The sequence below is a fragment of the Garra rufa genome, chromosome 1 (genome assembly GCF_049309525.1).
Source record: "Garra rufa chromosome 1, GarRuf1.0, whole genome shotgun sequence".
Lineage (NCBI taxonomy): Eukaryota > Metazoa > Chordata > Actinopteri > Cypriniformes > Cyprinidae > Garra > Garra rufa.
Window position 1 is genome coordinate 41,298,027 of NC_133361.1, and position 14,515 is coordinate 41,312,541.

Genomic DNA, 14,515 nt, shown 5'->3' on the forward strand with positions numbered 1-14,515 from the left:
ATGAATAAAGTTTATTGAAAATAAAACACTGAATAAAGATAACAAATAAACAAAACCGGGAGCAGGAGACGAGCACATGAAACCAAGCAAACGGAAGTAACAATATCATTGACGGACAAATGGGGAGTGAACACACAGACTCTTAAATACACTGAAACGGGGGCGTGGTCACCTACAAGATAACAAGATAACGAGGGGGAAATACAAATATGGGCAAGACTGAACTAACTAAACATAACCAAAATGGGGAGACAAGGACTAAACCAATTGAACTAGAAACAAGAGGGGAAAAACACTTGGAAAACATGACAGAACAGGACAATACACAGACATAACTCTGACAGTATGGGTCAAAATAATCGTTTTTTTTTTTTTCTTTTATGCCAAAAATCATTAGGAGATTAAGTAAAGATCATGTTCCATGAAGATATTTAGTAAATTTCCTACCATAAATATATTAAAACTTAATATTTGATTAGTAATATGCATTGCTAGTAACTTCATTTGGACAACTTCAAAGGCGATTTTCTCAATATTTAGATTTTTTTTTTTTAAAGATTAATTTTTTTTGGCATTTTTGCCTTTATTGTGATAGGACAGATCAGTAATGACAGGAAGTGAAGAGGGAGAGAGATAGGGGCAGGATCGGGAAAGGTCCTCAAGTTGGGATTCGAATACAGGACGCCTGGACGCCACAAGCCTTTTGGCACCAACTATTTAGATTTTTTTTTGCACCCAGATTTTCAGATAGCTGTATCTTGGCCAAATATCGTCGTATCCTAACAAACCATACATCAATGGAAAGCTTATTTATTGAGCACTGATGGTTTCCAATTTCCAAAAACTGACCCTTAATGACTGGGTTTTGTGGTCCAGTGTCACCTATATGCAGTTAAAGTTAACTTAAAGGAGTAGTTCACTTTAAGAACAAAAATTTACAGATAATGTACTCACCCCCTTGTCATCCAAGATGTTCATGTCTTTCTTTCTTCAGTCGTAAAGAAATGATGTTATTTGAGGAAAACATTTCAGGATTTCTCTCCATATTTATTTATTTCCAAAATGCAGTTTAAATGCAGCTTCAAAGGGCTCTAAATGATCCCAGCCGAGGAAGAAGGGTCTTATCTAGTGAAACGATTGGTTATTTTCTAAAAACATTTACAATTTATATACTTTTTAATCTCTACACAAGAGTACACACAGAGCTAGACAAGACGAGCATTTGAGGTTAAAAAGTATATAAATTGTATTATTATTATTATTTTTATTTTTTTTAGAAAATATCCAATCGTTTTGCTAGATAAGACCCTTCTTTCCTCGGCTGTGATCGTTTAGAGCCATTTAAAGCTGCATTTTGAAAGTTCAAACTCGGGGGCACCATAGAAGTCCACTATATGGAGAGAAATCCTCAAATGTTTTCCTCCAAAAACATAATTTCCTTACGACTGAAGAAAGAAAGACATGAACATCTTGGATGACAAGGGGGTGAGAACATTATCTGTAAATTTTTGTTCTGAAAGTGAACTACTCCTTTAAAGGTGAAAAATTTAATTTTTGGATGTTAAAATGCTTCCTCCTATCCCAGTTTAATATGCAGAGATGACTATAAGTTAGCATAATAATAAGAATAATGTCTAAAATTATGTAAACATAATACATCTGCTGACTTATTTTGTGTGCCGGCTGTATGTCAAAACCAATATGTATATATAATTATCAGTGTTTTTATGTGCTTGTAAACACATTTTTTATTTTTGCACTTCCATCTGTTGATGCTAGTGGCACCGAAATCGCTTGCTGTTTTGTAGCTCGTAGTGTGCTATCATTTTTGTATGCGTTGTGAGTCCCAGGTGGAGTGAAGCTGCAGCGAGCCGAAAGAGTTTTACTTAACCTCAGCCATCTCCACAGAGCCAGCTGTGACTGTGATCGTGCATTTGTGTTTAATATGAAGGGAAGTTAATGCGCGTGTGTGTGTTTGTGTTTAATATTGTGTTATTCCCCAGCCTTGGCGTCACTGTGCGCCATTCACAGATGCAAATATTAAGCGTGTGTGAACTTCTTTTCTAGGTGGCTGTGATGTCTGGCCATTTTGAGCTGGGAGAAATCATTAAAAACCATCGTGAATCAGACGTAGGTAAGGAGCGCAGATTTATTTCGGTTGTGCCGGTATTTTTGTTCTGTGTGAGATAATTTATTTGCTCTTCAAACTGTGTGACATTTGCAGCTTGATACTTTCGTCTCTATTTAGCTGCCTTGCGATTCACACAGTCCCTAAGCAGTGTTCACTGCTCCCTACACACTCAGCAGGGGATCTGTTGAAGTTCACTTCATTTGTAATTCATTGTCATTAGGTGCCATGTTCAATATAGCTGCATTTTTGAGGTCTCTAATCAGTTAAATAGCCGAAGTTATTACTCTGTTACGTCATTAACAACGGCCCTACATTGTTGAACTAATGTGGTTCAAACGACGGAGATGCGACCATGTTCGGGAAACACTCGTGACTAGTTCGTTTCCACAACAATGCATCGTACTATGGAGGTTAACCAGCGAGTTATGTTGTTCTACGGGAAACGCACCCCTGGATGTTTATGTTAATTTAATTCTGTTTGACTGTTGTATTTGCACTTTTTTTTATAAACTGCTATTTGTTGCTAATAAAAGTTGTTAATATTGTTGTGCATGTTATTTTGTTATTGTTTCAGTAGTGTTTAGGCACAAGTCAACAGTTTGGTGACACTGTCTGAGCCTTACGTCATAATTTTTTATTATTTACGGTAATACTGTATACCGGGGTAAAATAGGGAGGAGTTTTGACGGTATCAAAATTTGGATACCGCCCAAGCCTAGACCACACGTACACTTTTTGGAGCATACTTCTGTCTTTCTTGGCAACTTTCTACATTACTGTTTGTCTTCTGATTTGATGTCAGTTCCCTTTTTGGAGTCTCCAAAGTATGCCCCCCAGAGGAGGGAGAGTTCTCGTACTCTTGGATTGCCCCATCCTCACCCCTTCTTGCGGGCCAACAGTGACAATAGCATGAACGTGCCAGACTGGATTGCTTTTCCCAATGCTACAGGATCAAACCTGGTCTCCGTGCAGGTAATGTTTTGTTTTCTTTTGTTTGTTTCGAAAATTTCATTTATATGTGAGTAAATGCTAACATACAAAACTTTGGGTTCTGTAAATTTTTTGTTTTGTTTGTTTAGAAATAAAATGAATACTTTCATATTTAGCAAGGATGCGTTAAATTGCTCAGAGTAAAAGTAAAAATATTCCACAGATTTTTATATAATATTAATAATATGAAGAAATATGAGAAATATGAAATGAAGCACCAAATCAGTTTGTGAAATACCATGTGACACTGAAGACTGGAGTGATGGCTGCTGAAAATTCAGCTTTGCTATCATGGGAATAAATTACATTTTATAATATGTGACCCTGGACCACAAAACCAGTCTTAAGTCGCTGGGGTATATTTGTAGCAATAGCCAAAAATACATTGTATGGGTCAAAATTATTGATTTTTCTTTTATGCCAAAAATCATTAGGAAATTAAGTAAAGATCATGTTCCATGAAGATTTTTTGTAAAATTCCTACTATAAATATATCAAAATCTAATTTTTGATTAGTAATATGCATTGTTAAGAACTAAATTTGGAGAATTTTAAAGGTGATTTTCTCAGTATTTTGATTATTTTGCACCCTCAGATTCCAGATTTTCAAATAGATGTATCTCAGCCAAATATTGTCCTATCCTAACAAACCATACACCAATAGAAAGCTTATCTATTGAGCTTTCATATGATCTATACATCTCAGTTTTGTAAAATTTTACCTTATGACTGGTTTTGTGGTCCGGGGTCACATATATTAAAATAGAGAAAAAATATTTTGGACAGTAATAATATTTCACAATTATTACTGTTTTTACTGTATTTTTGATCAAATAAATGCAGCCTTATTGAGCATATTTACTTGGAAAAAATTAAGAGAAAATTACTGACCCCAGAAAAATGTTTAAAAATTAAAAATGTGTAGAAATTTGAAAATTATACATTTAAAATTAGAATTTTAATTCATCAAGGGGGTAAATGAGCCATGCCAACCATGCAAACTTTGACCCTTTTCTTTTTTGACACTGTGTATGATAAATGGTTTGAACAAATTAGATACACAGATGTTATCAGAAAGTTTAATTTTTACTGAGATGTAACAATATCAAAATCTCACAATACGATAATATCACAATATGCAGTCCATAATATGATATTACTGTGTTTAAGAAAAAGACAAATAAATACTTGGAAAAATATATATATATATTTTTATTTTTTATTTACTTTCATTTGATCAACTTTATTTCATACATTACTTGGTATTTGTAAAGCATCATAAATAAAGTTCAAATGTATGTCTCTAAATGCAATCACAAATAAATTCTCAGAAACAGCAATAAACGGAATTCAGTGGAATTTCCCTGAATTGAATTCCACTTCCTGTAATTCCAATTCAATTCCAACTCTGTTTCCTGTAATTGTTGTTGAATTCCAATTCCATTTCCTTCTTTGAATTGGAATTGTTGAATTCATTCCTGAATTGACCCCAACCCTGATATATATATACTGTAAAAACTATAATAATTCATACAAGAACACAATTATTTTAAAATAATGCCTTAAAAATAAAATACATTTAAAATACGTTGCGCTGCTTACACAACCACATGTGACGTGAGTGTGAGAGGCGAGTTCAGAGGGAACTTTTACATGCAAAGTCTACTGTACCTCAGCGTGGTAAACATGTCCCTGATCTGGAAATATTTTACTCTTGATACAGCATCTAGTAGCACTGCAAATTGTAATATTTGCAAAGCCAAAGTTTCAAGAGGTGGAAATAGTGTTTCGAATTACAACACCACAAATTTAATCAAGCATCTTCAAAAGCATCACGCAAAAGAACACAAGGACTTCGCGAACCGAGTGACATCTTTTAATACTTTCTTTGTAAATACTTTGTAAATGAGATATTGTTTAATACAGCAGTTAAATAAATAAGAAGTTATTATTAAATTACTTTCATTGTCTGACTATAACACTATTGCCTGATTTTGCTCTGTTTCGTCGTCAAAAGTAATCTTAAACAAGTCACAACTGAGCCGCTGCGCATCTCCATTCAAACACAGCGGTGTTTCGTTTATGAATGAACGTGCGTTTTTAAACGAATCTAGTGAAATGATTCAATTTCCCATTCAAACAGAGAGTCACTTGCTTTATTTCTGAATGAACCATCCGTTCAAACGAATCAAATCAATGAAATGATTCAGTAATTAAATCAGTGTCTTGCCGCCATCTGCTGGCAGATCTGTTCAGTTATTTATATCTGTAATATTTCTGTATTCAAAATGTTATTTTTAAAACATTAATCTTAATATGAATTTATGAATGCACTCATGCATGTCTCCTTTTTCCCCCTTTTTTATCCAACAATGTGCAAGCAGATTTGGTATTTCTTTCTTTACCTAAAACAAATAAATCTTAATGACAAAGTGAATTGTATACATTCTTTAGTTTTGAAGGTAAAATACCCCCACTGATACCGGCGTGGTATTGGTATCGGATCGGATCAGTTTTGAAAAAATGGTATCGTTGCATCCCTAGTCTAAATTAAGTTCACACTGGTGATTTAGGAAGCCAAACAAATTGTTATTTCTATGACAGTAATAGCCATACGCTGTAAAACAATTGCAATGAAAATTAATACTTCGTAAATATATTATTTTTGCTTTACACTACAGTAGGAAAATTACAACACTTCCTAATTTCTACACTTGAAAGAGATATTTTAAATTTGCACTGCAGTAATGTTACTCATTTAAACCGCTGGTTGTCAGCAGTTTATACTACACTTTTAAGCTTTTATTTTGACAGAAATGGCAGTAGAGCTTTTATTTTGATGGAAAACTCCAGCTTCAGTGAAAACAGGCTTACAAAAATGTGTCTCACTACAAATCTAGTGAAATACTGTAATCATCTGCCACAAAAATAAAGCCTAACTGGTGGCCGTTGCATTCTCAAACATGTGCTAAACTCATAGCACATGCAATAAATGAGTTCACTGTGAACTGAGCCATTCTGAGGGGCGGAAAAACACCGGATCACAAGCTGATAGCCTGAATAAAGAGCACGCTTGGCTTTGAAATGTGCAACTAAAACAGACTTGATGAAGGGATTTATGCCATATTGTGCTTTCAGTTTTAATTAATTTGACAGATACTGTGCCTAAGCATAATGGCCTAAAACACAACTTTAAACACATTTTATGTTAGATTAAGATATTTAGATATATTTTAAAAACTACACTTTTTGCTCAGAAGCCCTATCGTTTCATATCATCATGTGACCACAGTAATATTGAGACGATATTGATAATACCGTCTTCATCCCTAATTTTTTATGTTTATATTTATGTGTAAACTTTAAATGTTGGGGAGTAACTAGTTACATGTAATGGAATTACGTAATTTATTTACAAAATAAATAAAACTGTAATCTGTTACAGTTACTGGGAAAAAAATTAAGTAATTCAATTACAGTTGCTTATGAAAATGTTACAAAGGGATATTTGTCATCTGAATATTTTCTCACAGAGGTTTAATTGATTTCTTTCCCTAATTGCACTGCTCTGAAATATGAGACACCAGTGTTTTTAGGAGTTTTAGGACACCGAATAGGACACATGCTTATTTAATAACTGTTCTATCTTCTGTTTGGGTTTATGTATATGCTGTATCTTTTAAAATTACCAGTTTTTCAAAGCCATTGTTAGATATCAGCTTTTCTGTTTCAAAAACAGTATCAGCTATTAAATTATTTCTTGTTATGATTTGTATTATAAATCTGTATTTACCCTCAGAACGATCTTAGTAAGTAAAAAGAGGTGCTGAAGTCTGATTTTGTGGTGGCTGTGCTTCAAAATTAAATGACTATAATCTTAATTCAAGTGATGAAGGATTTTGAAAGTCTGACAGTGCTTTAAATGGTTCAAAATAATTAACAGTTAAAAACATTCATTAGAAATTTAGCAAAGTAATCAAATGTAATCAGTTACATTACTTTAACAAAGTAACTGAAATAGTTACACTACTTATTACATTTTAAATAGGGTAACATGTAATCTGTAACCTATTACTTTTCCAGAGTAACCTTGATTGTTGCTCATTGTGTTTTCTTGTGTCCGTCAGGGTCTAAAGCATGGCGGCACCCTGCGTAGCTCCAGCAGTCCCCGTGGAGCACGAACCCGTTCCCCGTCCCGCGGCAGAACAGGTGACCGAGACGATCGGAGTCGGCAAACACGGGGAAGACAAGGGTGAGAAAGAAAGGGTAGACAGGACAAGGTTACAGCTCGTCATTCAGCGAACTCTATGGCTAAATCATCATCAATATTCACGTCCCATGAAGACGGACACCTGAATGAGTAGAGCCGGTAATAAATGTGCATAAATGAATGTTAACCCTGTTGTCTGATTCGTGTGCCTTTGTACAGGGCGGGTTCTATCAGTAGTCAGGGCACAGCAAGTGGGCAGCGGCGCCGTCTCTACAGTGCCGTGCCCGGCCGTGTGTTTGTGGCCACCCGCTCGCACTCAGCCCAGGGGGAGCGCGAGATCAGCTTCAACAAAGGAGACAAAGTCAAAGGTGAATGGGTGTGTGTGTGTCTGCATTGTGTGAGAGTGTGTGTATATATGTCAGCAAGAGTGCCATTAAATGTGTGTTTGTTTCTGTATGTTTTTCACAGGTGTGGATAAACGTTGTCTGTGTATGTATTCTGGTGATATGTGTTGGTATGTCAGTATATGTCTGTTTGCGAGCAATGTCAACATGCATGCAAGTGTGTGTGTATGTGTGTGTGTTTAATTCTAGAGTCCATGTTTAGATCTGTCACCATAGGTTCTTATATGCATGTTTCGTCATGTGTTAGTAAACTCATAAGTGATAGTGATTTTGCATGCAATTTGTGATTCAATTTGTTTGTGTGTACTTAGTGTGCATCAGGGGCGTCATGAACTTATGTTTTTAAGGGGTACTAGGGGCAGTCCTAGCACTTTTGGTGCAATAAGGGGTATAAGATAATACCAACAAAAAAGAATATATACAGTGCAGCTTGAAAGTTTGTGAACCCTTTAGAATTGTCTATATTTCTGCATACATATGACCCAAAGCATCATCAGATTTTCATGTCTTAAAAATGTAGACAAAGAGAACCCAATCAAACAAGTGAGAGAAAAATATTTTCTTTGTCATTTATTTATTGAGAAAAATGATCCAGTGTTACATATCTGTGCATTGCAAAAGTATGTGAATCTTTGCTTTCAGTGTCTGGTGGGAGCCCCTTTTGCTGCAGTAACTGGAGGTAAAGTTTCATGTAAATGCTGATCAGTTCTGCACAATAATTGCAGGAGTTTTAGCCCATTCCTTAGTGCACCACCATGTTTCACAGATGGGATAAGATTCTTAAGCTGGAAGGCAGTGTGTTCTTTTCTCGGAACATAATAGCTTCTCATTTAAACCAGTAAGTTCTATTTTGGTTTCATTCATCCATCCATTTTTTTGGAGAACAGTGGCATTATTCTTGCAACTTGGCCATGCACACCAGTGGTCTTGAATTTCCTCCATTTGTACACAATCTGTCTTGACTGTGGATTTGTGGAGTTCAAACTCTTTAGAGATTGTTTTATAACATCAGCTCTTTTTTTTCAGAGGTCCTCAGTAATCTCCTTTGTACGTGACATGATTCACTTCCACAAACATGATCAGACTTTGATAGATTCTTGTTATATGAATAAAACAGGTCACATACTGACATTTGACTGAAAACACATCTGCACAGATGGACTCAAATTTCACCTTCAAATTAACTGCTAATCCAAGAGATTCACATACTTCTGCAACACACAGATATGTAACACTGGATCATTTTTCTCAATCAATAAATGAGAAAGAAAATATTTTTCCGGAAATTGTTTGGTTGGGTTCTCTTTGTCTACTTTCAGGACTTACATGAAAATCTAATGATGTTTTGGGTCATATTTAGACAGGTTGGGTTGGATTAAGGTTGGGTTAAACATTTAACACAACTGCTGTCAAAACTACCAAGTCTCTGAGTTTGTCCATATTTTTTGCCCAGCACTGGATAGTATTTAACCTAGCATTTGTTGAAGTTTATGGATATAAATACTCTACTGTCCAAAAAGCATGCGAACAGTCATTTATTTAAAGAAATGAATAAATTTATTCAGCAAAGACACATTAATCAGATTGATTAAAAGCAACAGAAAAGACATTTATAATGTTACAAATGATTTCTATTTCAAATAAATGCTGTTTTAACTTTCTGTTCATCAAAGCTTCCTAAAAAGTTTCCACTCAAGTATTAAAGGGGTAGTTCACCCAAAAATGATTTGATGTTTATCTGCTTACCCCCAGGGCATCCAAGATGTAGGTGACTTTGTTACTTCAGCAGAACACAAACGAAGATGCAGTCTGCCAGCCATATAATGGCAGTGGATGGGCACCAGACCTTTAAAAGTAAAAAAAAAAACATGCACAGACAAATCCAAATAAAACCCTGCGGCTCGTGACGATACATTGATGTCCTAAGACACGAAACGATCATTTTTTTGCAAGAAACTGAACAGTATTTATATCCTTTTTTACCTTTGATACACATCCACGTCCAACTGTCATGAGCACGAGCTTATCATCCGGCTCGTTACCTGTGTACGCGCTCTGGTGTAGTATACTCAGCCTGATGCTGAGCTCGTGTTCATGACAGTTGGACGTGGATTTGTCTGTGCATGTTTTTTTTTTTTTTTACTGGTGCCCATCCACTGTCATTATATGACTGGCAGACTGCACCGGTTTTAGTTAAAAATCTTCGTTTGTGTTCTGCTGAAAAAACAAAGTCACCTACATCTTGGACGCCTTGGGGGTAAGCAGATAAACATCAAATTTTCGTTTTGGGTGAACTATTCCTTTAAGCAGCACAACTGTTTTCAACATTGGTAATAATAAAAAATGTTTATTGAGCGTATAATGTATTGCTGCTTATCAGCGTATTAGAATAATTTGTGAAGGATCATGTGACATTGAAGACTTTCATGTTTGCTAATAAATATTGCTTTTTCAAATATATTAAAATAGAATTTACCTCCATTTTTGATTAAATAAATGCAGCCTTGCTTAACATAAAATACTTTTTTCTAAATCATTAAAAACATTTTACTGAGTAAATATAAATGTCTCTGGTTTAAAACATGGTAATTAATTCATCAAAAAGGATGCGAACCCTGTTTACAACCATGTATGAAAAAAAAGACTTCATGATAATTGGAAAAAGTCATACAGTTTCACGTAAATAATCAGTGAAAGGTCTCGAAGAACTGGATTGGACAGAGCAAATGTAGATGTATGAATCACAGATTTTTGCCACAGCATTTTAAACAACTTTTTTATACCTACCATACTCGTGAAACCTAAATATGAAAGATGGTAATTCCAAATCCACTTGGCTCAAAAATGTGTGAGGTCATGACGCTTCTGGTCAATATAGTGTGTTTTTGTGGCTGTACACTGTTTATATGTTTACTGCTCACACACACACACACACACACACTGTTGTTTTTTCTCTCTCTTGATTCTCTTAGTGTTGAGTGTGGGTGAAGGAGGCTACTGGGAGGGGACGGTTCGAGGGCGCACAGGCTGGTTCCCCTCTGACTGTGTAGAGGAGGTGGCTCTCCGCAGCCTGGAGTCTCGCTCAGGTGAGACTCCTCATGCACATGCACACACATTACACACACGTTATAAGTATCAAAGGCATCCACACTACACTCGGAGCTGTCATTTTGATAGTCCCAGATGTAGGTGCAGGACAGTCGGACTGCCACAGCTTCTCTGAGATGTTGTGATGTCAGACTTGGCGAGGGAGAGCAGCTATGATGACTATTAATAGTTTACAGCACTACTGGAGTTTGAGCGAGACCGATTGTGCCATTTCACGCTGGCTAAACTCACCGTGGTTTGGGCCACCGCGCTCTGTCAGAGCGGGAAACTTCAAGTCGGACTTGTATTTTCTTGTCGTGCTGTAGTTGCACCCTCACACACCCAACCTCATGATGATGTGGATGCGGTTGTGTGTGCGTCTTTCAGAGAGCCGCAGTGAAAGAGCCAAGCGACTCTTCCGACATTACACCGTTGGATCCTACGACAGCTTTGACGCGCCCAGGTAAGAACACTTTCCAATTTATGGGTGTGCTTTGCTGATTTGTTGAAATCGATATAGTACTTCCTGCTGAGAAGACCAGTTTAGAGTTTGTTTATGCTGGTTTGGTGCTGATTTAGCTAGTTGACCAGTGTAAAATACTCATTAAAGCCTAAAATACAAAAATTACAGCATACAGCCCAAAAATTCTGGTCATAGGAAATTAATTATTCCATACAGATTCATTTTCCACAACAGTCAGAAACCATCGAAAGATTTGCATTCTTTATTATCAACTCTCGTGTCCCATGGGTTAGACTGAGTTTTCGTCTGAGCACGTGGAGAGTTTTCCGTCGGTTCTTCTGAAATGCTGCCGTTGGCAGTGAGTCACCTGAGGAGGCCTTGGCGCCTTTTTTCACACTGCTGTGAGTGTGAGTGATAGACTGACAGGCATGGAGACGAAGATGCCAACATGTGATTCATGCATCTCAATATTTGCGGCCTGTGAGACTGGTTTTGGAAGTCAGATGCGAGCCTGTTATGTTAAATTAATTTCAGAATTAAATAGCTGAGACTGACACTGAGGAATGTGAGATTGAATTGAACTATGGTACTGTACATTTAGTCATTAAGTTGGCTTGGGAAAGCCAACTTACTGAAATCCTATTTAAACTTATTATTAAGTTGGCTTGAGAAAGCCAACTTACTGATATTCTATTTTCTTCCTAGCCAAAAATTTCTGACTGTATCTCCTCCTAGAGCTTTAACTCTACAAACTCCAAACTCAGCCCAGATCTTCAGTCTGGTCTGACTCGAGTTGCTATATCTTTTCTAACTGATCGGACTTACGGTTTTCCTAAAAATGTTGATTAAAAATAGGAAAAATCCCATAGACTTACATTGACGGAATGTTCAAATGAGCCAAGACTTTTCAAACTCCAACTGTCAAAATTCAAACTTAAACTCCCAGAATCCTTTGAGACTCAATCAAGCTTCCCTTCTATGTACTGTATTTCTAATCCATTCAAACTCATTCAAACTCATCTATCTTTCTTTCTAAGTCATGCTAACAATATGCTAATGATGTTAAAATCATGCTAGCGACCTGCTAGTCATTCTAAAATCATGCTAGCGACTTGCTAGTCATCCTTAAATCATGCTAGTGACTTGCTAGTCATGCTAAAATCATGCTAGTGACTTGCTAGTCATGCTAAAATCATGCTAGTAATTTGCTAGTCATGCTAGAATCATGCTAGTAACTTGCTAGTCATGCTAAAATCATGCTAGTGACTTGCTAGTCATGCTAGTAATTTGCTAGTCATGCTAAAATCATGTTAACGACTTGCTAGTCATGCTAAAATCATGCTAGCGACTTGCTAGTCATGCTGAAATCATGTTAGCAACTTGCTAGTAATGTTAAAATCATGCTAGCGACTTGCTAAAATCATGCTAGCGACTTGCTAAAATCACGCTTGCAACTTGCTAGTCATGCTAGTAACTTGCTAGTCATGCTAAAATCATGTTAACGACTTGCTAGTCATGCTAAAATCATGTTAACGACTTGCTAGTCATGCTAGTAACTTGCTATTCATGCTAAAATCATGCTAGCGACTTGCTAGTCATGCTGAAATCATGTTAGCAACTTGCTAGTAATGTTAAAATCATGCTAGCGACTTGCTAAAATCATGCTAGCGACTTGCTAGTCATGCTAAAATCATGTTAACGACTTGCTAGTCATGCTAAAATCATGCTAGCGACTTGATAAAATCATGCTAGCGACTTGCTAGTCATGCTAGTCATGCTAACAACATCCTAGTGACATGCTAATCATGCTAACTAAAAACATACTAGCAACTTGCTTTTAAACTTGTAAAACTTTTTATACTTTAATTTCTTAAACTTTTTAAACTTCTTAAAACTTTAAACTTCTTTAAACTTAAAACTTCTTTAAACTTCTTTAAACTTCTTAAAACTTCTTAAAACTTCTTAAAACTTTCTGGTCCGGCTTTCTCAAGCCAACTTAAAGTTTGTCTTGACAAACTTTTTTATCTAGTTATTCTTATTTTTCTGAGCGGAAAATATTTAGACACCTACTCCTCCTAGACCGTTCAAGCTACATACTCCAAACTCGGGTCAGATCTTCATTCTGTTCTAACTTAGATTGCTATATCTTTTCAGACTGTTTTGAGTTATGGTTTTCTTAAAAATTAATATTAAAAATCATAAAACGGTCCCATAGACTTTCATTGACCAAAAGTCCATGTCTGTTTGAACTATGTTTACTGTAAACTGCTAGAAGCCATTGATACTCAATTAAGCTTTAAGCTATCTATCTATCTATCTATCTATCTATCTATCTATCTATCTATCTATCTATCTATCTATCTATCTATCTATCTATCTATCTATCTATCTATCTATCTATCTTCAAACCTTATCTATCTATCTATCTATCTATCTATCTATCTATCTATCTATCTATCTATATATCTGCTAAAATCATGCAAGCGACTTGCTAGTAATGTTAAAATCATGCTAGCGACTTGCTAGTCATGCTAAATAATGCTAAAATCATGCTAGCGACTTGCTAGTCATGCTAAATAATGCTAAAATCATGTTAGCGACTTGCTAGTCATGCTAAATAATGCTAAAATCATGCTAGCGACTTTGCTAGTAATGCTAAAATAATGCTAAAATCATGCTAGTGACTTGCTAGTCGTGCTAAAATCATGCTAGCGACTTGCTTGTCGTGTTAAAATCATGCTAGCGACTTGCTAGTCATGCTAGAATCATGCTAGCGACTTGCTAGTCATGCTAAAATAATGCTAAAATCATGCTAGCGACTTGCTAGTCATGCTAAAATCATGCTAGCGACTTGCTAGTCATGCTAAAATCATGCTAGCGACTTGCTAGTCATGCTAAAATAATGATAAAATCATGCTAGCGACTTGCTAGTCATGCTAAAATCATGCTAGCGACTTACTAGTCATGCTAAAATCAGGCTAGCAACTTGCTAGTCCTGCTAAAATCATGCTAGCGACTTGCTAGTCGTGCTATAATCATGCTAGCGACTTGCTAGTCGTGCTAAAATCATGCTAGCGACTTGCTAGTCGTGCTAAAATCATGCTAGCGACTTGCTAGTCGTGCTAAAATCATGCTAGCGACTTTGCTAGTCATGCTAAAATAATGTTAAAATCATGCTAGCGACTTGCTAGTCATGCTAAAATAATGTTAAAATCATGCTAGCGACTTGC

The 14,515-nt window shown here is 36.1% G+C and overlaps 1 protein-coding gene across 1 annotated transcript in view; it reads left to right on the forward strand.

The window, feature by feature from the left end:
- Positions 1-14,515, forward strand: part of shank1 (SH3 and multiple ankyrin repeat domains 1) — a 172,155-nt gene that overhangs the window by 103,642 nt on the left and 53,998 nt on the right. The window contains exons 10-15 of the mRNA XM_073840746.1: positions 2,068-2,134; positions 2,934-3,103; positions 7,249-7,373; positions 7,551-7,699; positions 10,708-10,821; positions 11,210-11,285. Coding sequence (XP_073696847.1) covers positions 2,068-2,134; positions 2,934-3,103; positions 7,249-7,373; positions 7,551-7,699; positions 10,708-10,821; positions 11,210-11,285 — 701 coding nt within the window. The remainder of the gene's footprint in view (positions 1-2,067; positions 2,135-2,933; positions 3,104-7,248; positions 7,374-7,550; positions 7,700-10,707; positions 10,822-11,209; positions 11,286-14,515) is intronic.